This window comes from Lontra canadensis, unplaced genomic scaffold (assembly GCF_010015895.1).
Source record: "Lontra canadensis isolate GAN:19392208 unplaced genomic scaffold, GSC_riverotter_1.0 scaffold15, whole genome shotgun sequence".
Lineage (NCBI taxonomy): Eukaryota > Metazoa > Chordata > Mammalia > Carnivora > Mustelidae > Lontra > Lontra canadensis.
The window spans coordinates 25020356-25048031 of record NW_022631009.1 but is presented as its reverse complement, the minus strand read 5'-3'; the positions used below and the strand labels follow the sequence as shown (position 1 = coordinate 25048031).

At 41.1% G+C, this 27676-nt stretch overlaps 1 protein-coding gene across 4 annotated transcripts in view; it reads right to left on the bottom strand.

The window, feature by feature from the left end:
• CDH17 (cadherin 17) overlaps window positions 1-27676 on the bottom strand; it is a 74079-nt gene that overhangs the window by 28115 nt on the left and 18288 nt on the right. For 3 of the 4 annotated variants that reach the window (XM_032858705.1, XM_032858701.1, XM_032858702.1), the window contains exons 2-10: window positions 24527-24597; window positions 19092-19190; window positions 12949-13083; window positions 11885-12023; window positions 9826-9984; window positions 9519-9718; window positions 6926-7057; window positions 6475-6625; window positions 2356-2571 (exon numbers count right to left, since the gene is read on the bottom strand). In XM_032858705.1, coding sequence (XP_032714596.1) covers window positions 2356-2571; window positions 6475-6625; window positions 6926-7057; window positions 9519-9718; window positions 9826-9984; window positions 11885-12023; window positions 12949-13083; window positions 19092-19190; window positions 24527-24574 — 1279 coding nt within the window. In that variant the 5' untranslated portion in view covers window positions 24575-24597. Of the gene's footprint in view, window positions 1-2355; window positions 2572-6474; window positions 6626-6925; window positions 7058-9518; window positions 9719-9825; window positions 9985-11884; window positions 12024-12948; window positions 13084-19091; window positions 19191-24526; window positions 24598-24940; window positions 24966-27676 lie in introns of those variants that run through there. The other variant, XM_032858704.1, reaches the window with a different exon arrangement.

Sequence of the window (27676 nt, the reverse complement as noted above, 5' to 3'; positions counted from 1 at the left end):
GGGTCAGGGTGGGGTTGGGGGTTGGGGGAGGTTTCCAGGACCTGAACTCACTGGCTCCTTGCTCTGCACAAAACTCACTTGGGGAGGGATGCCTGGGTGGCTCAGTCGGTTGAGTGGCTGCCTTCAGCTTGGCTCATGATCCCAGAGTCTTGGGATCAAGTCCCACATTGGGCTCCTTGCTCCGCGGGGAGCCTGCTTCTCCTTCTGCATCTGCCTGCCACTCTGTCTACCTGTGCTCTCTGTCTCTCTGACAAATAAATAAATAAAATCTTAAAAAAAAAAAAAAAACACCTCACTTGGGGAAAAACAAAACCAAAAAAAGCTCACTTGGGTAAGTCATGTGGCCTCCTGGGTAGCAAGCCCTCCCTGATTTTATGTAAAACTGTATTAGTTAAGCCCAGTCTCTAGGCTATAGTAGTGCACAACTGAATGTTGAATTCCTTCTGCACACATATATATTTATGTATAAATCTATTTGCTCCCTATTTTCTATAGATATACTCACATAGACAATTTGTAATCTGATTTCCACCTTATGCTCTTAGAGCCTCACCTTACTTCATGTCTCCATGCATTTGCAGATAGAATTTCTTCTCCATAAGCCCTGCACTATTTTGTAACACATCATATTCATCCCCCAAAACTCAGTTCAATGACACCTCTTCCAGAAAGCCTGACCTGCTCTCTCCCTCCACTGAGTTCCTCATTTCCTTGTACATGTTTCTTGTAATTTATTTATTCACATGTCCATCTCCTTTTTACAATGAATGCTCCTTGAGGAAAAACCCTGGGTCTTATTCACTTGTGTATCTTCAATAGCTTTAATGGTGTCTCATGCAAGGTAAGTGCTCAGTAACTGTTTGCTGAAAGAATGGTTGGCTAATGGGGTGCCTGGGTGGCTCAGTGGGTTAAAGCCTCTGCTTTCAGCTCAGGTCATGATCCCGGGGTCCTGGGATCAAGCCCTGCATTGGGCTCTCTGCTCCGCGGGGAGCCTGCTTCCTTCTCTCTCTCTGCGTACTGTGATCTCTGTCAAATAAATAAATAAAATCTTAAAAAAAAAAAAAAAAGAATGGTTGGCTAATGGTGTGAAATGTTCATTCATCATGAGAGGGGATGACTTATACTCACTTCTGTTGTACCTCTTAACAAAATTCTAGGTATATTGGGCCCTCACTATTTGCCAAATTACTAACTTCCAAAGTCTGTACTGGGAGCCTGTTAAAACCCAGTTCTCTTCAGTATGTCAACATCTGTGCAAAGGGGGAAATGGGAGGAGTGGTGTGAAATGATGCTCTTTTCCTCTTCATACCTGTATAATCTGTGACTCCTGGCACGATTACTGAACTATTTGGTCATCTAAGATTGGGTGCTTGTTAACTCAAAGAAAGATTCTTAACCTAGGAGTGTGTGTGTCCCTAAAATCAATCTGGCTCTGAATACATGTGTTTTTGCATGTCTGTGCACAACTGTCCTAAAATGTGTGCATTCGTTAGAGAATGCACAGTGTTCATCAGATCTTCAAAGGATCTTGTGACCCAACAAAGATTAACAAACACTTGCTTTGAAATTGTACAGAAGTCATGGCCAGCTGAGAGCTGATAGAAGATAGAACTTCCCCAAAGATGCATTTCTCCTCCACTTTCAAATAATAGGGTCCTTAGAGTCCAAAAGGGAGATTTGGAAAACACAATTAATGTTCTATTTCATGATCACGCATCCATGAGAATGGGCCTTGCCAACCTCCAACAACAGGGATCTTAATTGACAATGCCCCCCTCCCCCGCACCCCATACTGTTCTCTGAAACCCAGCAGCATGTTTGCAAGGAGGCCTTCTTCCCATGGCTTGCCCCCAGCCAGTGTCTGGCAAGACAGGCAGGCCAAGACAGGCATGTTCTAGGAGATCAGAGATTCCTTCGATGGACAACTTTGGACTTCCCAGTGACCTTGGCCAATTTTTTTTTTTTAACTCTTAGTGGTCTGTTGTTCTCCCACCAGCCTTCCTTCATTGAGGGTTAGGCTTGTACCATGGTCTGATGGTTCCCCCAGCCCTCTCCGGATACCCCCCCCATTTTTTTCTCATGGTTCTTTTCCCTAATAAAATCCTTATACATTTAATCCCCTCTTGGCATCTGCTTCTCAGAGGACTGGAACCAACACAATAATGTTGCCTGAGCTATAAGTCTGACCTCTACTATGTTGGACCAAGTGCCTCTGTGCTCCATGTGTGTCTTACAAAGGAAGCAAGAGCTCTAAGATGGCATCCTGTAATACAGCCCAGCACCAGGGCAGCCTAACAAAGCACAACTAGAAGGACAACAAGGATCTCCACTTTTGACAGCAAATGTGACACTAACCTTTGTCAGCCACTTCTACTGTCAGGTTGTACTGTGGAGTATCTTGCTTCTTCAAGGACTGTGCAGCTAACTGGAACACTCCTGAGTAGGCTTGGACCAGGAAGAGTCCTTCCTTGGGAAATTTGGGGATTTGATCCACAATTCTGTATCCTAAAATACTATTGACAGTGTTTTCTTCATCCTCGTCGTGGGCAGTAAAAGTCCCAATATTGCTCCCTGTGGAGAAAGAATAGAAGCAATCCATCCATTACAGATTCTATGTAATCCACTGTATTCAAAAGGGTTTCACTAGATAAGCATGTCCCTAGAAAGCGCTGTGAATCAAGTTCTTACATTTATTTGGTTCTTCTCTTTCCATAATGTAGTGTGTTGAGCAGTATATTATTAGTCTGATAGGACCAGCGTAACAAAGTACCATAGATTGGGTAGATTTCACAACATAAATATATTTTCTCACAGTTTTTGAAGGCTAAAGGTCTAAGATCAAGAGGTCAGCTTGTAGATGGCTGTCTCCCTGTGTCTTCACGTGGTCATTCCTCCATATGTGTCCAGTCCAGATTTTCTCTTCTTAGAAGGACACTAGTCATATTGGATTAAAACCTTCACTAGTGACAGTATTTTAAATTACCACCTCTTTAAAGACCCTAACTCTCAATAATAGTTCCCCTTTGAGATACTGAGGTTGAGGATTTCACCATATGCATTTTAGGGAGGGACACAATTCAGCCCATAACAAATAGCATCCTACAAAAATTCATGTATACCTGGAACCTCAAATGTGGGCTTATTTGGAAATAAAGTCTCTACAGATGTAATTCATTAAGGATCTTGAGATGAAAGCATCCTGGATTTAGGGTAGGCCTAAATCTAGAGAGTGATGTTCTTATTAGAAGAAGAGATGACACAAGACACACATAGAGGAAGTGGCCACATGAAGGAGGAGGCAGAATCCAGAGTTATGCCATAAGCAGCCGAGGAATGCCAGGAGCCACCAGGATCTGGAAGAGGCTGGGAAAAATTCTCTACTAGCTGGCATCTTGATTTTAGACTTCCAGCCTCCAGAACTGTGAGAGAATACATTTCTGTTGTTTGAAGCCAAGTTTGTAGTGATTTGTTACAGCCATCCTTGGACACTGACAGACAAGACAATTGGTGTTAGATGAGGAAAAGCCAACTGTGGCTTGCTTCTAAGCAGCTGTATGCAACAACTGCAGGGACTGACCCTACCCCGAAGATGACAGAGGGCAAAAACAAGCATACATCCCCCGCCTGCTGTGGTCTATGGCTCTATGTGTTTTATCCCTGTGAGTGTTTTGGTCCAGGGAGTTCCAGAAGGCAGAGGCTATGACTCACGGCTCCCTCCAGTCCTGGGTGAGTTGTAATAGGTTCTGGATCATCTTGCTCTGTGAAATGACAATTATGGTTTTCCAACAGGCAGCAAGAATCCCATCGTGGGGCTAAAACGTGAATATATCCCAGTTGTGGATTTAGGTTTCATCCCTTCCCCAGTCAATTTGCATTCACTACCTTACATGGAAATTGGTGGCATTGTCTTTTTCTTTTCTCTTTTTTTTTTTTTTTTGAGGGTGGAGGTAAGGAAGTGCCTGTGTTATGTCTGTAATGGAGCTGGAGCCATGTAGACGTGTCCCGTGGGCTGGGGAGGGAGCATAATGGTCAACAGGGCACAGGTGAATATTTATCTAACAGAGTAGCAGCTGCTCTTGCTGAATCCATTCCAACCACGTCACCTTTGTGGCATGCACCTGCCCTTAAGTGTCTGGGTTGGGATCAAAGAGTATCTTATTAAATTCTGTGATCTTTGGAGTTGGAGCAGCCCTGCTTGGGACCTTTCCTCTCAGCAAGTGAGTGTGACACACAGGACACCGTTCTTCTCCCACCCCACAGGAAAATTTCCATTGTCAGAGGCACATGTGGACTGTTGACATCAGTGACCAGGGAAAATCCAGGGGAGGCTGCCTCCCATGGGAGCAGAGAACTTTTTTGGATGGGCCAGAAGTAAAAGGAGGGCCAGGTCTCTGAGGGACAAAGGCTGGGAATGAGTGGCAACCCAAACTGACTCAGAGGTATTTACAGCATCCCTTGGGGCACTCAGAAATACTTTCAGGAGGTGCGGTTTTTAATGAGAAGCTAAATTTTCTGTATGAACACGTAGGATTTGGTAACAAGTGGGATTTCAGAATTAATATCGGCACTGCTAAAACGGGAACACGAGTCCCACAGGTTCTGGCTAATAAAAGACACCAAAGAGGAGAATATCAACACACTAGGGAATAACTTAGTATTTTATTGAGTTAGACAGTAAGCCCCCAAAGGGCAGGGACGTGGTTTTGCACTTCTTTTAGGCTAAATATAAAGAATAGATTCAATCTCTGTTGATTTATGAGAATTCCTGGTCCATTAAGTCTACAATTCGACACTTGATGAGATTTTGTCACAAAATAAATTCTCACCTTTAGAGAGGCGAATAGCTCTCTGGGACCCTAAACAATTTATTCTACCACAATGACTTCCTCTCCAGTCTCAGAAAACTAGTACTATCCTCTTCCCAAAGGTAGGCAGCTTCTAAAATGGTTCCCAGTGATCCCCTACAAATTGATTCCTTGGTGTAACCCTCTCTGTCTGAGTGAGGGCTGGGCTTAGTGACTCACTTCTAATCAATGGAATATGGTGAAAGTGATGGATGCCTCTTCAGAGATTAGGTTATAAAAATACTGCCTTTTACCTTGCTCACCATTTTTCAAGATCTCTCTGACAGCCCCCTACTCCCACCAAGCTCTCCCTCTGAATCAAAGGTATGCAACTGAGCTGCCCTCTGATTCCTGACTCCCAGATGCCGTGATATAATAAATGTTTGTTTGAAGCTACAACGTTTGGGGGCTCTGTGCTATGCAACAATAGATAATGAATATACCAAATGTTAGGCCCTATACACAGAGACTTGAGGGATCATCTGGAAAGTTCTTCAATTCTGCCTTCATTCAGCATCATAGACCAGAAATTTCAGAGGTTTTCAAAAAGGGTGATGCCACAAGTATTTCTTGGCTATTGTCACTCACTCCATTGTTACACAACATCACTGTTAGAAGATTCTTCCTTGTAATTAACTAAAATCCTTCAAGCTGTCATGTAACCTTTCCTGCTGCTGTGAGCATTAGAATAAATGAAAAAGACAGGCCCTAAGCAGAACACATTGACAACAGGTCACCTCTATAGGACTTCTGACAGCAAGAAAGCAAAACAAAATAAAACATGCACATTGGGCAAACAAGCCACAGGAACAGGTGCAGTCAGAACAGCACCCACTGTGTCAAAAATGTGTAGTAAGAAGAGTAGAATGATCAAAAGAAAATGATGAGAATGTCCACAAGGCATGGGAGGAAGGATCTACTCAGAAGGACAGCAGAGCCCTAGGAGTGGCTCTCATAGTAGCTACCATACGACACCCAACAAAGCAGGTCAAAAAGACTTGCAAGGACAAAAAGAGGTAGGACTCGAACTTCGTCAACTAGCTTCCTGAGCTATTATTTGATTCCTAGAGAGGAAGATCAAGGGTCAAAAGTCAACTTGCATTTTTGGTGCTTGCTTACTGCAGGGTATCTGAGATTGGATATAAATATTTATCTGAATTATTAGCAAATTTGATGAGATTTTATCTGTTCCTGAGATTGTTAGAAGGCAAATAAGAGTCTACGGAGAAACGTTGCAAGTGAGATAATCTTATATATGTATACAAGATACTGGCATAAGTGGTTATGGTGCCAGTGGTAGTGGTAAGGGTGTAGAAGTAATAGTAGTAGTAGTAGTACTAGTAACAATAATAGTAGTGGGAGTAATGATGGGCACAGTGGTGGTAGTAGTTTCAAAAGCGCCAATTTAAGAACACTTCCCAGATATATTTTTTAGCCGAAATACTGTACCTGTGTGATTCCAAGAGTGCATTCAAATCTCTCTGCTGTGCCAGACATGCACAGATGATCCCCGATCACACTTACCTCCCTATCTTTTACCTGGTAGAGACAAGAAGGGGATTAAAGAGGTAACATATAGAGGACAGTCCATATGCTTTGTCCATGGCTTTGAGCAGCAGCCATTTCTTACCTATATTTTCATTCTCCTGGACCTCAAATACGGTCACTGCAGATGGACATGTAGGTGGGTTATCATTAATGTCCTTAACTTTCACACGAATTTCCAGCGGTACTGAAAGCCATTTTCCACCCTCATCCGTTGCTGTAGCATAAAAAACATACTACAACAGGAAGATCAATGTTAAGATAGGACTCCTCCATCATCCTCGTTAAAAGGCAGAGAAAACAGTTATTTAATCTACCCCTTTATTTTCAATTTACTTCAAACTGGGAAACAAGATAAAATGGGTCAGGTCTGCGGGGTGCTCTCTTATCTTTGAAAGCAATCATGTGCTGGGGTTCAGAACACAGTTTGGGGTTTTTGTTGTCGTTTTTAAGTAAAATCAATTCTGCCCTAAGCTGTCTCTGGGCACAGAAGTCTTGCCTTTGTTGGCCGTGAAACTCTTCCCAGATTTACTCACCGAATCCTTTTCTTCTCGGTCCAAGGGCTGAGTCACATAAATACCTCCTTCCTGGTCAATTGAAAATGGAAATTTTGGCCCCTTCTCCTTGTCAACTAGGGAGTATCGCGCACCTGGCTCATTCCACTGCACCTGTAAGGCCCACAGTGAGTGGTCAGGAGAGACATATCAGGACCAAGAGAACTGGAAAGGAAGAAACACTTCTCTGGTTCTCAATTTGAAATTTCCAAAAATCTTGTTTGTATGTCTATGGTTTTCTATAACTACTTCATATTCAACTAAAATAAGCCTCTTCTTCTTCTTTTACCAAGCTATAGTGCTCAAAAAAATCATACAGGAGTATTTTTCTTCTCTAAAGAAATTCCTTGTGAACCCTCTAATGGGGCTGTGGGTTGCTCTTTTGGAAGTCTGACTGTGGATCCTTCCTATCCATGAAACATCCATTTAAGAAATAAAATGTAGTTTGCAGTTGCTACTATCTGAGAACAAAGCCGAGATGCATGACAGGCTCCTGAAACTCCCCAGTGAGGATGATCAGAACAACAGGAGACACTCTAACCTTGTCTCCATGCCATGATTTAAGCAAGACAAATCGTACCTAAGGAAAGTGCATCCCTCCCCTGAATATTTAGTCTTAAAGACTTCAGAGATAAGAATAATTGCCAACCCCTAGTGTTGTTTGTAAACAACTTGGCAAAAAATAAGTAAACTCAATAGTAAGATCAGTCCACTTGCTAGAGACAGAAGCCCAGCCTCTCTGATACTCTAATACTAATAATAACACCTATTGGGGGTTTGCCACAAGCCAGATAGAATTCGAAACACCTTTAAGTATTAATCTCATTAAATCCTCAAAGAGCCCGGTGAGGTAGAGTGATGGAGACTCTTGTTATTTATACCCATTTTATGAATGAGGAACCTAGGCCACAATGTTTAAGTGACTTGCCCAAGCACTACAACTATCTGAATTAATTATTCTCTTAGACCAGCTCAGGAAGGGCATCGAGGAGCCACCCTGGTCCCTTGTTAGTTACTTAAGCACCACCTTCTGTCCAAGCCAAAGACTGTGTTCTTGCTTCCAAGGGAGTTCCCCTGTATCCTAAAAATTCAGTCTGACTTCTTTTCTCTTGAGCTGTCCCCCTCCATTCTTCTTCTTGGGATTCAAGACACCCAAAGCACTTTCCCCCAGGCCTAAGTATCAAGTGTAGCACCTTAGTATTTCTCTACTTCAAGAGCCTTGAGAGCAAATAAGTATGTTTTTTCTTTCTAGCATTTATTAGTCCTTCTGGAGATAACCTAAATAATAAATAAGACTTTAGTAAAGGCTTAAGTCTGAAATTCTCATGGCTGTGAGTCCTGACACATTTTCTTAACTGAATACATCTTGCTTTCATTTTCCCCCCCAACCCATGCCTTTAAAGTGAAGTTGATTAATTCAACATTTCAACAATTAAAAATCCTTTTAAGATAGACAATAAGTATGATGGGATGGGCCATTCCAGTGCCCCCTTAACAACACCCATTCAGAAAAACGTTAGGGGAACTACAAACTGAGACTCATAACATTGATACATTTTATCTACTTTCACAGATATTACCTCTGAGTTAATCTCCACAACAACCAGAGAGGTGCTGTTATCCCTATTTTATTGATGAGAAGTTGGGTCTCAGAAGAGTTAAATAGCTTATTTATGATCAATCATTAAAATAATGGAGCAGGCACATGGTTTTGGTCATCTGCTTCTAAATCAGTGCTCTTTCACTAACCCACAGCTTTCATGTCAAGGAGCTTCCTGATCTTCCAGAAGAGATAAGATCTGGGTGAAGCCAAGAATGGATTTCCAGGATCAAAGGTAGGAGGGGACCCACGGTAAGAGCTCCCACCATGGGGGTGGGAAGAGGGAGACATGTGAATGAAAAGGAGGGACACATAAGACGTGGAGTTGTGGGAGGATGGTACCAAGGGTACAGGTTGCCTACTTGACTACTGCTCTTAGCCAGTCATATGTCTGTCCCTCAGTCTATGATCGGATGTGTCTACTGGATAAAGTTTTCTCATAAGAATAAGAAACAACCTTTCAAAAATATTTACAAATTCCTATTCAAATCATATATATGTACATAAATACATATGTGTACAATATATGTACATATATGTACATATATGTACAATATGTATACATATTACATACATTGTACACCATATACAACCCACCCCAGTGCAGCCATATCCTATACTACTGACTATACTATATTACTGACAGTAAACAAATATTAGTGGTATTTACTTGGAAGGGGAAGGGGAGTGAAGTTCTCTTTTAAAGTTTGTGCACATGGACACACACGCACACACGCGCGTGTGTGTGTGTGTGTGTATGTATCTGAACCCAGGCTGGTAAAGACCAGAGTTTACCCATGATAATAAACTAATAAACTCCAGAGTCTTGGGGCCAGAGACTTTGTCTACTTAGTTTGTTTTATAATTATGCTATGTAAATGTACCAAATAAATATATCACTGAAGACCATGAGAGTGGACCTCCACAAAGTAAGGCCATTTATCTAGTGACCTCAAAGCACTCCTTGGGCACTACCTGAGTGATTTTGATGGGGTGAGGATCAGTTGAGTTTTCTACAATCTCCAAAGGTTCTGGTGCTTTCCAAATATTCTCCTTCACTATTATATCCACGGATGTACTGTCACTGAAAGAATTCTCATTCTGGCCTCCCATGTCCTTCACTGAGACCACCAAATTGTAGGAAGGATTCTTCAATGGATCCAATTCCCGGGATCCTATGGGAAGTAGGAAAGAAGAAAAAAGGAAACATCTCCAAAGGTAACACAGATCTAGGTTCCTTTTTCTGACTCAGACAGTCCCATGAGGGCGTCACTCGACTTACCGTCTACGGTAAGTGAAATTCCCCCTGTTTTGTTGTTGATCTGAAAGTACATGATGTTGTTGAGCATGGGAAGCTGGATGACAATTTCATAAAGAAGCTGACCATTGGGAGTGGCTGGATCATCAAGGTCTGTAGCATTGACATACATGAAGGGTTTTCCTGTTTAACAAAATATCCCCAGAGGGGGAAAAAGATGTTAATTGAAATCCAGACCAACCATAGACACTTTTATCTTCTAAGAGGCAGAGATGGAATGGGGGACTTTATACTAGTGGGGAGATAAATCTTTATTCTACTTCCTTCCACTAAGATGGGGTTTCTCAAAGTATGGTCCAGGGACTTGTAGGCGTCTTTGAGATTATTTTTAGGTTTGATGGAGTCAAAATTCATGCATGTGTAAAAGATCCACTGTAGCACAATATAATTCAATGAATTTTAACATAAAGGAGTTATCCAAAAAAGGCATTGATATAGTTTCAGATTTCACATTGTCACCAGCTTTTAACAACCCACCACTTCTTAAGTTCTGGTATAGTATCAAAGAATATCCACAGTTATCTAAAAATGCTATTACAATATTCCTCCCTTTTCCAACCGCATATCTATGTGAGGCCGGTTTTGCCTCATATCCTTCAACCCAAACAGCAATATGGCAACAGAATGGATGAAAAAAAAGATACAAGAATCCAATTGTTCTTAGTTAATTACTCTAGTCATTAAAGAGATGTGCAAAGATTAAAACAAAGCCATTCTTAATCATTCCTTTTGTCTTTGAAAATACTTATTTTTCACTAAAATGTGTTTATTACTTACACAAATTAAATTTTTTTAATTCTAATGAGGTAAATATTGGTAGATACAATCAGTGATGTGCTAGAGTCAGCTCATGACAGCCAAAGGCTGAATTTCCAGAAATTTTTGTGAGCCAATTATTAATGCCATTGGTAGATTAAATAAGCCATGGTGGCAATATTTATACCACAGAAATTGGACTATCCTATAGATCAGGGCTTTTCTCCTCAGAGAGACAGCTATTAAACATTTACCAGCTTATCACTGGATAGAACCCATATATTTTTTTTAAAGTTCTTTGGAGTTATTAATAATTTTTAAAAGAACACAGGAGCCCTGAGACCAAAAGTTTTGGGAACCACTGATCTAGAAGAGCCTATTAGTAAAGAGAGAAAGGGTAAGACTTGAAAGATTCTTATTTAGCAGAATTCATAAGTGAGTCTTTGGTTGTAAACTCAGGAACAGAGATGCTCTGCATAATAAAGTAGAAGGAATTTTCTTCCTGAGTTACTAGAAGTGGACATTGAAGAGAGAGAGAGAGAAGATGAAGTAACATAGAAGGAAATTTGACAGTGAGTTCGTAGAAATGGCCAAGAGCATTTCTGAGAACTCTGCAGTCTGATATTCACATTTGTTTTCTTCATATTCATATTATAACATAATGCTCCTTCATCTCCCCAAATCTTCAATAGAGTCACACACCTATGGTTTTTATGGAAATGAAGGGTAGAAGCAAAGTGAAAGGATGAGCTGTATGTAGGAGTTGTAAGTAAGAGAAGAAAAGGAACTGGGAGCCCAAAGTGACCAGGAGCATGAAGATTTCTGAGAGAATTTTGGAGAGTGAGCTCACCTTTCCAGAGTATTCTTGAGTGTCCTAGAGCTCTAAGGTGTTCTAAAGCTCGTTCTAGAATCATAGTTCTCAGCTGGGGTGATTTTTCCCCCCCGGGTAACATTTGGCAATGTCTGAAGGCATTTTTGTTGTTGCATCTGGTGAGTAGATGTCAGGGAAGTTGTTAAACATCCTACAATGCACAGAACAGCCCCTGACAAAAAGAGACTTACTGGTCCCAAGATGTCAATAGGGCCAAAGCTGAGAAACCATGTCTTAGAGCAATGAAGATAATAACTCCTAGGGGACTGCTGTGAAATTTAAGTATGACAGGAAGTGCTAAATGAGTGATGCTGCAGCTTTTAGCCATACATATCTGCTCTTCTGCCTGAAATCCTTCCACCTTTCCATACATAGCTCCAGACTCCTGTCTTTTACCTGGACGAGAATTCTGTCTGACTGAGCCTTCATACTTTTGCTGGAGAAACATGGGTCGATTGTCATTGATGTCCTTCACTTCTATGGTGATGGGAACTGGGCCCTCCACTGTAGCTCCTTGAGCATCCAGGGTTGAGACCTGGTGTAGAAAGGAAAAGAACACCACCTATATAAGTCTGAACTTCCTATCACAAACCAAAAAGCCAGTTGAAGGAAATTAGAGCCAAAGATCCAATAACCTGGTGACCGTAGGGGAGAAAGACATCCATAAAAGCCCCATATTGGGAGTTACTAAAACAGGGACCCAATCAGTTAAACTCTGCTAATCATGGCTGTGTTTTTCCAGCAGTATGGTATGCTAGACACTGGACATGCTTCTTTTCTAAATAGTGAAATAAGAACATTTTGACTATGGAAGGCTATGGAAGTGCCATGTCCATTTTAGTGGCCAACCTGCAAAGCCAACAGAAGTTACGAGATGGAAAGTTTTGTTTGCTCCTTTTTTTCTACGATTAGCTCCCTACCATTCCTGTGTATTCAGATGTCTACCATGAAAAACTAAGGAGGACAAAGAGGGAGAAGTTCTCTTTAGTTAGAGTCTCTGAACATTGGATATTTCTGCTTCTTGCAAGACCCCCAGGACCTCCATCCCCATACTGATGCTGCTTTCTCTGTGGGACTAAAGCCCACACAATAGCCACAGGGAGATACCACTGACATATCAGAGAAGTGTTGGCTTGGTTTGATCCAAGTGCTTGATCATGGCCATACTTGAACAAGCAATGCCATCTGAGGGCTTTGGCAATTCAAATTGGGTTACTCTGATTAAAAAGCCTGAAGAAGAGGGTATCTTTGCCATACCCGAAGGGTATCTCTTAATCATTGGTAAAAAATGGACAAATGAGATTTGCAATGCATGCCATTAATGTCAAGAGAGATGGATTCTATGAAAGATTCTCAAGGATTCTATGAAAGAGATGAAGGTGCTAGTGATACTTCCAGGACAACGTTAAAGGGTGCCCAGAGAGGTTGGAGTTAGGTTCCTTGGTCTGTTCTCAATTCACCTGGAGTCTGTGGACAGCTCTTGTTTCTCTATCCAAGGCTTTGTTATGATACAGAAGTCCATCTGATTGTATCTGAAATATGCCATCTGTCTCTCCAGTTAGTTTGAAATTCACAGCAGGAGATTTGGCCTTAAACTGGGAAAAAGCAAAAATCAGATTAGGTTATAAGGAAAAACAATGTTGTAGAATTTGTAGAATGTCACAAATTTCAGGTAATGTTTTCATTTGTATAATCACTAAGTAGGATCTGAGCTTTTAAAGTGATACATTCTAGGGGTGCCTGGGTGGCTTAGTCATTTACACATCTCCTTCTGCTCAGGTCATGCTCTTGAGCTGGGATCGAGCCCCACATTGGGCTCCCTGCTCAGGTATTTAACCTCTAAAATACATTTCCCTCAAGAAAAAATGTATGGTATAATTTAATTCATTAACAAAAGCCAATTGATGCTTTAAGTTGTAGCTGGAGTTAGATGAGATTTTTTCTGAGAATATCTGAGAGTTTTAACATTGCTGGTTTCTAAGAAACATGAAAAGAAATAACTTTATTGTTGGGATAAAAAATGTCATCTGAGGGGCGCCTGGGTGGCTCAGTGGGTTTTAAACCTCTGCCTTCGGCTCAGGTCATGATCTCAGGGTCCTGGGATGGAGCCCCGCATTGGGCTCTCTGCTCAGCAGGGAGCCTGCTTCCTCCTCTCTCTCTGCCTGCCTCTCTGCCTACTTGTGAACTCTGTCAAATAAATAAATAAAAATCTTTAAAAAATAAAAAATTAAAAAATGTCATCTGATACTTCTAAATATTTTGACAAAGATTAAGACATTTTAATATTAAGGAAAACAATTTAAAAGTGTCTAACTTGATAAAATTCTATATGACAATCTCTTGGTTACTTTTTCAGAAGGGAGGAAAATGTCAATAATTACTCATGGAATAATAATATGGTGCTTTTAAGACCACAAGAATAAAACATTCACACAAAATAGAGCAGACATAAAAGTTAGTTCAACCTCATTAATAATTTTAATACATTTTTATAATTGTTATTAATAAATAAAAATCAATAACAACCAATGTTGTAAAAGATATAAAGAACATATTATTAAAGGAAATGTAAATTAACACAAAGTTCCCTTTGGGAATCACTTGAGGTATAGAATGTAACCTTTGATAGCAAACATCACTAAGCAGAATTTATCCTAAAGAAATATTTTTTCAAACTGTAAACTACATGCTTGTAGTATAAGTAGCCTTATTTATAATACTGGAAAGTTGAAAACTCCTGAATGATCCAAAACTAAAGGTGAAAAAATGATTCCAGCACATAAAGTTGATAGAACATTAATCATTAAAATGTTTATTCTATAAATTATGAAGCAGCATAAGAAAAAATGATATTATGGAAAGTAACAAAAGGAGACTGTAAGAATAAATCTAAACTATGATTGTAATAGTAACAAAAGCATTCATGTCAGTGGGTAAGATACGGTTAGATGGTTATATGGGTAAGATAATAGTTAATGTGTTAAGTGGGTAGAACTGGGTGAATACTTTTTTTGTGTTTGTTGATATTATATTGTTTGTATAATAAATAAAAGTGTTACTATTTTGTGTTTTAAGGATATCATGGGAAAGATGGAATGAGGATCTGGAAAAAAACTTTTCCAGGGGCGCCTGGGTGGCTGAGTGGGTTAAGCCTCTGCCTTTGGCTCAGGTCATGATCCCAGGGTCCTGGGATCAAGCCCCACACTGGGCTCTATGCTCAGCGGGAAGCCTACTTCCTCCTCTCTTTCTCTGCCTGCCTCTCTACCTTCTTGTGATCTCTGTCTGTCAAATAAAAAAAAATAAAAATAAACAAAAAAATAAATCCTTTACGGGCACCTGGGTGGCTCAGTGGGTTAAAGCCTCTGCCTTCAGCTCAGGTCATGATCTCAGGGTCCTGGGATCGAGACCCGCATCGGACTCTCTGCTTCCCTCTCTCTCTCTCTACCTGCTTCTCTGCCTGCTTGTGATTTCTGTCAAATAAATAAATAAAATCTTTTAAAAAATTTTAAAAAATAAAGATAAAAAAATAAGAAAAACTTTTCCTCCATAAAAGCAATGAGAAACTGAAAAATAAATTGTAAATAAATATCAACATTTTCAGAACCTTGGAAATTAACCAAATGCTTGCAAGACTTAAGGAGTATTTATTTAAGAAAATTATGATCAGTAAGAACCAAACATTATGATTACTTTGACTTGCCCTAATTCCATTGTCCTTTCTCAAGATATGCAGTACCTTGAAATCCAACAGCTTCATAGCCATAGTACTATGGAGGGGGCAGAAAGGGTTTGGAATTTCCCCAAATCCCCATCCCCAGACAACTGTTATTATCAGACCTCCAGAGTTCCCTGGAAACACCTACTCAAAGGTCTTGTCTTTATCTGACCTCATAGTTCACTCACTACAAACAGTTTTTCTCTTGGGAAATTTGTCAGAAATAATCATCAGCAATTGTTTAAAATTGAAGTTGCCTGAGGCAGTGATAACAGTTGACACAAACAAGAAGCTGACCAAAATACTTAAAGAGTTCATCTGGGATATAAGATAACCCTAGGGGGCATTGAAAATCTCCAATATAGGGGTGCCTGAGCAGCTTAGTTGGTTAAGCATCCAACTCAGCTCAGGTCATGATCTCAGTGTCCTGAGATTAGACCCCACAATAGGCTCTGAACTCAGAGAGGAGTCTACTTGAATCTCCCTCTCCCTCTGCCTATCCCCCTGCTTACATTCTCTCTCTATACATATAAAAAACAAATAAAACTTTAACAATAATTAAAAATGAGAAAAAAACCAAGATCAAAATAAATGAAATTGGGAATGTAAAAGGGGACATCGCCACCAACCTTATGGAGCTAAAAAGGATTAATGAGAATATAAGTAATTATTTCCCCACAAATGAGACAACCTCAGTGAAATGGATGAATTCTTAGGCAGGCAGAAACTCTCAAAACTGACTAAAAAATAAATAGGAAATCTGAATAAAACTGTAACAAGAGATTGAATTAGTAATCAAAAGAACTTTACACAAAGGAAAGCCCAGTACCAGTTGGCTTTACTGGCAAATTCTACTTAACACATAAAGAAAAATTAATACCAAATCTTCACAAATGTTACCAAAAAGTAAAGGATATGTCCCAATTCACTCTAGGAGGACAGTATCATCCTGATATGCAAATCAGGAGACAACCCAATAAAACTGCAGGCCAATATTTCTTATGAATATAAATGCAAAAATCTTCAACTAGCAAACTGAATCTAGCCACATATAAAAACAATTATATAGCATTACTAAGCACATGAGAAGATACTCAACATCATTAGTCATTAGGGAAATGCAAACCCAAACCACAAAGACAAAAATAATACTATTTTACCCCCATGATGATAGCTAATTAAAAAACACAGATAAAGGGGCACCTGGGTGGCTCAGTGGGTTAAAGCCTCTGCCTTTGGCTCAGGTCATGATCCCAGGGTCCTGGGATCGAGCCCCACTTCGGGCTCTCTGCTCGGCGGGGAGCCTGCTTCCCCCTCTCTCTCTCTCTGCCTGCCTCTCCGTCTACTTGCGATCTCTATCAAATAAATAAAATCTTTAAAAAAAAACACAGATAAAAACAAGCATTGGCAAGGATGTAGAGAAATTGGAACTTGTAAACAATGCTGGCAAGAATGTAAAATAGTTCAGTTGCTTTGAAGAACAGTTTCACGGTTCTTCAAAAAGTTAAACATTGAGTTAACTGTGATCCAGCAATTCCGCTCCTAGGTATATATCCAAGAGAGTTGAAAACATGTCTTCACAAAAAGTTGCACATGATTGTCCATAATAGCATTATTCAGAATAGCCAGAAATGTCCATCAATTGATAAATGGCTATTCGAAATGTGGTATATTTTCATACAATGGAATATTATTCAGCTACAAAAAGGGAATGAAGTATTAATACCTGCTATGATATGGATGAACTTTGAAAACATGCTAAGGAAAAGAAACCATACACAAAAGGCCACATGTATGATTCTATTTACATTAAATGTCCAGATAAGCAAATCTACAGGTACTGAAAGTAGATTTGTGTTTGCCAGGGGCGAGGAAGAGAGGAAAATGGGGACTGTTACTCTGAGGCTGATGAAAATGTTCTAGAACCAGATCGTGTTAATGGTTGCACATCTTTGTGATATATTAAAAATCAATGATTTGTGCATTTGAAAAGGTAAACGTTATGATGTATAAGCTAAATCTCATTAGAAAGAGGAAAAAAATGACCTAGCTCAGATTTATATTATGCTATCTTATGATCTGGAAACCCCAAGAATACTGAGCTGGAGTTAGTTGTAAATCCTCAATGAAGGAAGTCTGTGGCTGTTTAGTTCTTTTGTTTTGTTTTGTTTTTTAAGATCTCTTACTAACCAAAGGACCAGTCTCACAGGGCAATGAGCTGGCTTTGTGTCTCCCAAACTCCAGGCAAGAATACTGGTGCAAAATGAGGGGATCTGTACAACTGCCCCCACCGCTGTAAAGAGGAGTTCAAAACACATCTTACCATGGCTGGGTTTGCTGCATCCTCTCCACATACAAAGATGGACAGGGCATGGTGTGCTCTAACCTCAGCTCTGCTGTTAACTTATTTAAGCCTCAGTTTCCCTATTTTTAAAACAAGCATTTGGTACCAAAAGTCTCCTAGGTCTTTTCTAACGCAGAGATTCTGAGATCTTCGGAAGGAAATCCCCTTCATCTCCTACTCCTCTACTCCAACACACTCACCCATAAATAAGAAACATTCAGCCATGGTAACTGGGCTATCATCTCTGGCCAAAAAGAGATAGGCTTTGTAAGGTGGCTAATGGAAAAAGAACCAAAAAAGAAGAAAAGCAGCCCAAGGGATGGGATCCTCAGAGACTGAAATCATGCTATCCAGCCAGTTACTAGGTCTGTGAGGTTTGCGACTGGGGCATTGTGGTCCGGATTCCGTTCCCCAGAATGTGGACCTGTGCTCACAGAATGCCTACTCAATACTCCCCATCCTCAGTACGTGCTTTTCCCTCTGGCAGCACAGAGCAGGTGTCCATGCGGTGCCTCTGTTGAGCTCCTCTTCTCTCCCTTCCTCACCAAGTGAATTCCTCTCAGACTCCAGAGCTCTCAAAGCATTGGCTATTCCCTCAGTGCATGACTTCCCTAAGTGGAGAGGTCAAGGCCTCTGTAATACACTACAGGGCTAGATGGACAGAAGCACATGTGCACCACTCCAGCTCATACTCTGGGGCCCCCGGCACTAACCTGGTACCAAATGAAAGAAGGGAATGAGGCAGGCTTCAGTCTCTCCTCTGTACACAGAACTGCCCAACAAGACAAATGCTTGGCCATTAACTGAAGGCATTCCCCTTAAGAGGTAGTCCAGCAACCCTCCATTGCTCCCACAGTACCTGGGGTGGAGGTCATGGGCACACCCCCAAAGGCTCATCAAACCATCCTCAACCATTCCAAGTCCAAGTGGACTTCCCAGCAAACTTCTAGTAAATTCAGGAGTATGTTTTTCTCCCTCCCCATTATATTTCCAGGATTTTTTCAGTGTCCTTGAAAGCTGGGGTCTCTTACTCCCATCTACAGGCCACCCCTCAATCTGATGCTTTTCTCAGTTTTCTAACTACAGGAGATAACCACCTCCCAGCATGGTCAACCCATAGGCAAGGGCCCGGGGATGGGTTCAGAGGAGCGAGTAAGGAAAACCTCACCATTCCAAGGCTACTCCAAAGAACCTGCTTCTTCCAGTGGTAAGCAGCATCCTCATTGGACAGACAGATAGTCAGATGGCCATTCCACTCCCACCCTAGGGGAGAGGCAGAACCTAGAGGGACCAAGCTCCCCACCCCAGGGATAGGAGCACTCCCCCCAGACACAACTAAAGAAGTCTGAATGAGAACGTCATGCACAACCTCTCACAAGACCGAGGCCACCCATCTCTCTGTTTAACTGAGCTTCTGAAATCATTCTTTATAATGAGATCTGCCATGCCTCTATTTTATTTCCTGCTATACAGTAGATTAAGGAGTAAAGTCCACTGTGAGAGCCTGTAAAATCAAGATAACAGTGATCAAGAGGAGCCATTACCTGGAATATGACTTGACTTGCTTCTTGGCCTTCAAAAATAGAGAAGGTCATGGGTTCCAGGGGTCCACTAAACTTCCTCTGTTGGCTATATCCAGTTGTCTGTTAAAAAAAGGAAAGACAAAGAGAAAATTGGCATACCCATCCTTATGAATAGACACATGCCTCTTGCTTCCAGGACTGATACAGGAAACACACGATTCTTTTTTTTTTTTTTTTTTAAGATTTTATTTATTTATTTCTTTGACAGACAGACAGCACAAGTAGGCAGAGAGAGAGGAGGAAGCAGGCTCCCTGCTGAGCAGAGAGCCTGATGCGGGGCTCAATCCCAGGACCCTGGGATCATGACCTGAGCCGAAGGCAGAGGATTTAACCCACTGAGCCACCCAGGCGTCCTGAAACACACGATTCTTTTTTTTTTTTTTTAAAGATTTTATTTATTTCTTTGACAGACAGAGATCACAAGAAGGCGGAGAGGCAGGAAGAGAGAGAGTGGGGGAAGCAGGCTCCCCGCTAAGCAGAGAGCCCGATGCGGGGCTCGATCCCAGGACCCTGAGATCATGACCTGAGCCGAAAGCAGAGGCTTTAACCCACTGAGCCACCCAGGCGCCCCGAAACACATGATTCTAACCTAGCTCAAAACAATGCAAAATATAGTCAAAACAGGTAGAAAGAGATTTGGGATATTACTGAGCTTCTACTATGTCAAGATGGCTTGCCATGAGCCTTGTGCTGATTTTCCTCATTCGACCGTTCCAGCATTCACCCTGTGGGGAGAATATTAATGCTCCCATGTTACAAGTGAGGCCCATGGAAGTGAAGCTACTTGCCCAAAATAAATTCTGTAAGTGGCTGATGGAGCACACACACACACAGGGATCTGATGGAAAAGAAGTTTCTATCTTCCCACAATGCTACTCTGCCTTCTACATACCCAACGGCTTTATATCAGCTCCTTCAATCCCCTCTCCTCTACTCCTGTTAGTTTATAAGAACATTTCTGGCCAGATTGCCAGTTCACAGTCACTTCAAGAACAACTGAATTTATAAGGAAGAGAAATATGTAGATGTGTTGAGCCCAGTGCTTACTCAGCACACTGTTACATGGTAGATTTTAATCAAATCTAAATCTGAATTTAAACTGTGACTTCAAGAAACACATTTTTAACATTTATTAGCAATTTATACTCATATAGGAAAGGAAAAAAAAAAAGAGAGAACAAAACGTTTACTTCAAGCAGTAGCCCTACGATGTTTCTAAAGCCCAAAGCCCCTGAACTTGATAGGCAAGCAGACTCTGCAGACCCCCAAATCCAGGCTGGAGTAGCAGTACGTGCTGGCTGGGACAGGGAGAAGAGAAATTGGTATGTGCTATGCTCAGTCCTAAGCAGTTAATCCTAACAACAGCCTGGGGACACATTCTTACTGTTAGCTCTGTTTTACAGGCAATGAGACTAAGATGCTACGAGGTGAAGCAATTTGCCCAGGTAGAGAAGGGAAGCAGGATTCGAACCTATGGCTCTGCTATGGGTGCTCTCAGCCACCATGCCCCACTACCCACCAGAGAGAGCAAAAAATGGCCAGGACAACCTGGCAGGAATACAGGGGCATCACCTCCCACTGTTCCCAGCCCAGGAGGATGGGGAACTTAACACAGCAGCTCCTGCCACCCTCCATCTCCCACCACAACTGTTGCTCTACAGTGAAGCTGAACATGACAGGCAGCACACAGAGGGCTCAGCCAGCCATCGACCCACCCACAGAGAACACCCTCTAGAATGAGGGACTCGGCACCCATACCTGATGCTTGTTTCCCCTCCCTTGAAAAGCCAAGAGGTCTCTTTTCCAGACTCCCCTGCAGCTATCACGGCAGCCAAGTGACCCAGTTTTGGTTCATGAAACAAAAGGTGACAGCTGCTGTGGGGCGGGGGGTGGGGAGGGTTGGTCAAGATTTTATTTTCCCAATGAAGAAGGACAGATGTGGCTGAATTTGCCACCCCCTTCCCTGTTGCTCTTGCTCAGACAACGGACCTCATGTCTATGGCTGTGGTGGTCATCATGAAACCATGAGGGGACAAACCAGCTCAAATAGTGGGGGAGCAAAGAGAAAGAAGCTCAAGTCCCTGGTAATATCACAGAAATGCAAAACCCACCTTGGGCTGCCCACTTGAGGCTTCTTGTTATCTGAGGAAAATGAACTCTCCTTACTAGAGCTGCTCCAAAGTTGAACTTCCTGTTGCCTATACCAAAAGCATTCCTAACTAACAAAATAATTTTATAGACTTCTAGCTCATAACTCCTTTTAAGGACTATCGTGCTCTGGAGTCTCTTTCTTCCCTGTACTTCTCTTCCACATCTTCTTTGGAGGGCGGGACACAAGAGCTGGGGACAGATGTCCAGGCACTGCCACGGTTGGTACAAGACAAGGATGGCCCTTCCTGTGAGGCCACTAGTTAACAGCAAACTGCCTTCGTCAGCTTTCAGCTCACGTCAGCAAGGGCCAGTCATTCAGCAGATCACACCAGTCAGTGATGGCATCCAGACGAAACCCGCATTAGTCAGTCTCTCTCAGTGGCAAGGTTCAAAGTTGAGTTCTCATAACAGGGCAGCAAATCTCCCTTCTTGTCATTAACATGGCTATCTGAGCTATAAAGATTTCAAAATGCACCTGCGTGTCATGAGTCATCAAGTCATACTGCCAGAACTGGGAAGGACGGTGTGGGGGGAACTTGTGAAAAAAAAAAAAAAAAAAAAAAAAAAGAGGGTCCATGCAGGAGTTGGAGGAATAATGCTCACCACCTTGCACAAAGAGATAAAAGGAAGGCAAGGGAATGGAACTGACACTTCTTAATGTTTCCTGTGCAACAGCTATGTGGCTAGACACCTCCCCACCCCTGCCACACACACACATATCATTTCTTCTGATTCCGAGTATCTCCAGAGAAGTCCCACAGCAGAGACAGATAATGTGGGATGAAACCAGCCCTGCTGAACCACCAAGCCCCAACTCTGAGCCACATTGTTACCCTTCCTTCCTGGCCAGCAAAGGACACACACAGCTGCCAGATCTGCCTGCCTGGTAGCCGTCCTCATCACACTCTCCAGCAAGACTTCTCTGTAGAGATTGGAAAGTATTTATGCCAAACTCTTCTTCCTTCTAGAAAAAGTATAGTCCCACGCAAAACTCTAAAGTAGGTGGCTTCTCCTGGATTTCTCTGCCTCCCTATTCAGCACCCTTTCCCAAACCCGGATCACTCACTCGCTTTCTCTTTAGCACCCTTGCAATATATTCGTGCAGTGTTTCTCACCCCTGTGGAAACTAGTGCTCAGAAAAGAACAGGAGAGCCACTGGGAGTATGGGATAAAAGACTGGCAATCATTTTACATCGCTATCTCTGCTGAATAAAGCCTTATGCTGAAGGAAAGCCCCAACTAGACTTCCAGTCTTCATATGAGAGGGCTTGGAAGCAGGGGTGAGTGGAGGCAGGAGAGAGAAGTGACTCCATCCTAAAGCCCCTAAGATCCCACCCCACAGCTAGCAACACCCCCCTCCCCACCACCAGGCACATCTGTGCACGTGGCTAGGTCCCAGGCAAGGCTCTTGCTGCCAGCGGGACTTTGGACACTATTTCTTTCTCTAGGTAGAAGTCCCACAGTCTTGAGATTAGAGAGAAGGAAAAATTACATCCCATCTTTTATCGGCAGGGGGGGGACCGCATGTCCCATTCTCAGACAAGATAAGCCCACTAATATCAAATTATTTTGACAGAATCTTCTCTTAGATCTCATTGTTTCCTAATATAAGTCCATAATTATGTATTGAATTTCTACCCTACCCCTGGCATGGTGCTATGTAATGAGGCTACAAAACATGACTAAATGATAGTCCTCCTCATGGAAGTCAAAGTCCATATGAGTGTAGACACTGACTATTTAAAATGCTGCAGTACGGGGCGCCTGGGTGACTCAGTCAGTTAAGTGTCTGACTTTTGATCTCCACTCAGATCTTGATTTCAAAGTCATGAGTTCAAGTCCCCATTGGGCTCCATGCTGGCGGTGGAGCCTACTTTTAAAAAAAAAGTAAAGGTAAAATGCTATAGTAATAATAGTAACAGCCAATAATAATAATAATAATAGTCAATATTTTTCCAGTGCTTAGACTGTGCCTGCCACTGATCCAAGGGCTTTATAAATGCATTGTCTCATTTAATTGCCACAACAACCAATAAGGCAAGTACTCTTATTAGATTCATTTCACAGGGCAGAAAACTGAGGTTCAGAGCTTAAGTAACTCACCCAAGCTCCTATTACTAGGAAGTGGCAGTGCCAGTTTTGTACCCAGGACTGACTTCACTACTACACTGTGATAATACAGATAGGAAAGGACATTTGAGGGATGAGAAGGGAGAGAAGTCAAGAGGGGATGTTTGACCTAGTCCTTATACAGTCCTAGTGACAAGCTTTGAGCCCCCGGTCTGTGCAGAGGCACTTTGTTCATAAAATGTGAACTGTAGCTCCCTGCCCCACCCCCAGGAGGAAGGCTCTGCTAGGTTTACGAGTTTGGCTCTATTTCATTCTATAAATATTCTAAATAGTGAGGGCTCTAGAGGGCTCTCAGGAACTCAGAATTCAATGTTATTTTGGGGTCCCAGAAGAAAGGAGCCAAGATTTGAGGTGTGAGGATCTAGTAACTTCCTTCTAAGAGAACCAAACCCTTCCCCATAATCTTGCTTCATAACACAATGGATTGTTGGGCAAGTATATGATCTTTGTGAGCCTCATGAATAAAACAAAGTTGGCACCCCACTATCTACCCAAGATTGGGGGCTGGGTCTCTCCAGGTTCCATCCAGTTCCAACCTGTAGAAGCCTGTCATTGAGAGGGTTGGCTCCACAAACGGCTAAAGACAACTCTGACCAGAAAACTCCAAACCATATATGGGAAGAAAAGCACAGAGCAGAACAGGATTGAAAATAGAGAAAATGCTTTTCTTAATATTTCAGTGGTACTTTTTCATGGTCAAAGTAAAAAAAAAAAAAAAGCCAAGATTAAGGGAAATAAACTAATATACACATACATACATAGACTATATATACAAATACACTTATACAAATACTAATTCATGCTTCAGTATACTTTTCTTTCTAGTTCTCTCAGCTATACATGAAGGTCTAAATATGATTTAGATTTGTTTTAAACCTGGCCCATTAAGTGGTACTGGCTTTTAAGAGCTGAGAAAAAGTACCTTCCTGTGAAGGATAGACATATGGCTTGTAGCCATTTCACTGTAAATACCACATTAGGACAAACTACGGGTCCTTTGTATACAATGTAATTTTGACAGACTTTTTTTAAGTCATAATAATTACGGTTTCCCTGATATGAGGTAGAAAACATCAGAAAATATTCTAGTAACTAAATAAAGAACATCTTCTTACCAAATAAAGCATAAGGAGACACAAGCAATTCAGTTGGGCTTGCATCATTGTAGTTTTCTGTACTGAAACTCCTGTGAATAAACCAGAGAATAAAAGCAATTAGTTACCAGTCTGTTAAAATCACATCTTTCCAGCCAGAAAGGATCACTGGACAATATCCAGTTATAAGACAGCTTCTTCTCTTTGGGGAATAACCCAGTCTTCCAGAAGCTTCACAATACCTCATGCACAGGAACCCACAAGTCAACATCTCAAAGGAAGCTCACGGTAACTCCATTTCTTTAACTGCTTCACTTTATTATAATCTTCTCCATTTACAGGTCTTAAATGATAGAAAAGAAGTATAGTCTTTACTTTTATTATACACATGAGAAAGATATGTTTTGGCAAATGCCAGAATAACTAGATACTAACATTTTAGTGGTTCTGATGCAAAGCTGCAAATACATGAGATTCCTCATGCAGAAAGAACCCAAGAATGTTCAGAGTCCTTCATTCAAAGACCTCATCAGCCAGACTTTGGTCTTCTAAACATTGTTGTTAACTAGGCAATACTCTAAGGAAAAAGTGTACTTCTTATTACTCCAAAAGCAACTAAATAAGAATCCAAACTCTGTCCTTATTCTCTTCTGCTCAGTATTATTTTTTTTTTCTGGAGGCTTCACATTTTTTAGAAATTATAACTTTCACCCTGAGATACATCATGACTAACTGATTTTAAGCTCTGATATAAATTTTCCACATGGCCTATAAAGCAAGGTTGTTGCCTGTCATAATACTGGACTGCCAAAACAATACCAAAAATCGACAAAATGAGAAATGCACTCATTTCACTAAAATTCCAATCACTTCATTATCTCTAGGGATTAAGGACCATCCTGTTTCATCTTTTTCTTTCTTTCTTTTTTTTTACATTTTTCTACACTGAATTTTTTTATTATGTTATGTTAGTCACCATACAATACATCATTAGCTTTTGATGTAGTGTTCCAAGATTCATTATTTGTGTATAACACCCAGTACTCCATGCAAAATGTGCCCTCCTTTAACTTACTGATATAATCAGCATGAAAAAGTGGTAAATGGTTACTGAAATTCAAACCACTCTAAAAATGTAGTCCTTGAAATTTTTTAATTCTTTACATTTGGATAGCTTATATTTGAACTTGAAAAAGTTCATCCCTTTTTAGCTGCACAAATGCCACAAATGCCCTGGAGATAAAGATAGAAATAAGCATTTATTAAATATCAGCTATGAGGTAGATACGGGGAGGGGCCTTTACAAAGAGTATATGTTCAGTGGATTCTGAGTCAGAAAGCCTGGACCAGAAACCCAGCTCTGCCTTTTACTACCTGTGCTGTCATGGTTATACCACTTAATTTCCCCATGCCTCAGTTTCCTCAAACAGAAAATACATACCAATTGCTCAATAATAAACGTGTAAGTTTCTCACAGAAACAATGAGTTAGGAAATGTTATATTTATTTTATATAGAAGGACACGAAGGTTCAAAGTTAAGTGATTCGCACAGTACATAAGTAGGAAGGAACGTTGCCCTGCTTCCAGCCAGACCTGTCAGATCCCAAAGACCCAAACCTCTTTGAACTCTTTCTATGTTACTGTACGTAGTGTGGGAGCTGCAGAGATATGGATGTAGGCACAGAGAAACAGATATGTAAAATGTATATATTGTTTCTACATGCTAAGTCCATGAAGCAACCTTTCCCAAGGTTCTCTAACTATTTTAAGGAAGAGCTAGGGTTAAAACCCTTAAGGACAGTCAGATTCATAAATTCTGTGAATGTTTAGAAATTAGCTTTTGCAACAGAATTAATTTGGTCATTGTGTTCAAACATCATTTTAGAATTGGCTCATTATCTTAAACACAAACAAGATATTTTTCTACTGCTTTCAACTGCTGATGTGGTATGGAGACACATGGAAATAAATAACAATGCCAGGCTCTAGCATACTGCAATATGAAATATGTAAATGAAGAAATTATTCACTCTAATTTGTTTTTGTTTTGTTTTGTTTTGTTTTGACCTTGCAAAATGCACGTGATTAGCTTCTAAGAGAAGCAGGAATAGAGACACTAATGGCACATTTGGGGCTCATTCTTCTCAAACTCCTCGGCATTCAAGAGCTTTCAAATACTGGTCCCCAACTTACTCTTCCAGCCTTCTCTCCCACTCCCTCCCCACGCTCAGTAACTTTCAGTCTACCCAGATGGACTCTGCACCCTGAGCCTTCCCGCCTCCCTGCTTTGACACTTGCTGCCCACCCCACCCAGCACAGGGCCAGCTGAAAGAGATGCACCGTCAATATTTGCATCAGGAAGTTGGACTGAGCTTGTCCCTCCTCACTTCTATGCATACTACTTGTCATACCTTACCTCCTAGGTCCAACTTGTTCGTTGATTTTAAAAGCATTGAATTATTACAAAAAGCTTCTCTGTGTTAAGCTGTGGGATAACCAAATAAGGGGTACAGAGTCTGCTTTCAAGGAGTTAGAAACCAAATCCTACTTCCTTCATGAAATCTTTCCTGATTTCCAGCCACAAGTGTCTTCCTCTCAAGTCCCTCATACCAGCATTTTTTAAAAACATTTATTTATGTATCTGTGTTATCACCTGTGCTAGAAAGCAAAATCCTTCAAGGCAGAGGCCTTATTTTAAAAAGTTTTTTGAACCTCTCACAGCTTGTCATGCGATGCCTTGTGTATATTAAGCCCTCAACAGATGTTTGTTAAACTCTAAAACATTTTAATTATCTAACGTTGATAGCCTATGAATTTACCCAGTCTTTAAGAGCTTCCAGAATAAACATAAAATGTTCAAGGAATCTAATTTGAGATTTAAAGATTTGTTTTGATGCAAAGTCACAGATTTTTATTGTCGATGAAAAGGGTCGCCTTTCTTTTAAATACGCTAACAGATTTCTGCGCAGTAAATAGGTTAAGAACTGGTTGATACATATCATCTCTCCTGGAACTGATTTTTCAGTGCTTTTAATCTCCCAAAGACATATATACTGAACGATAGAAAAACACATACAAATAAAATAAATGCCTTATTTTAGTCAGATGCTCAGGCCACCATCTGGGATGTTTTAAGGAATCAGAAAAGTGAACATAGCGATGCACTTCTC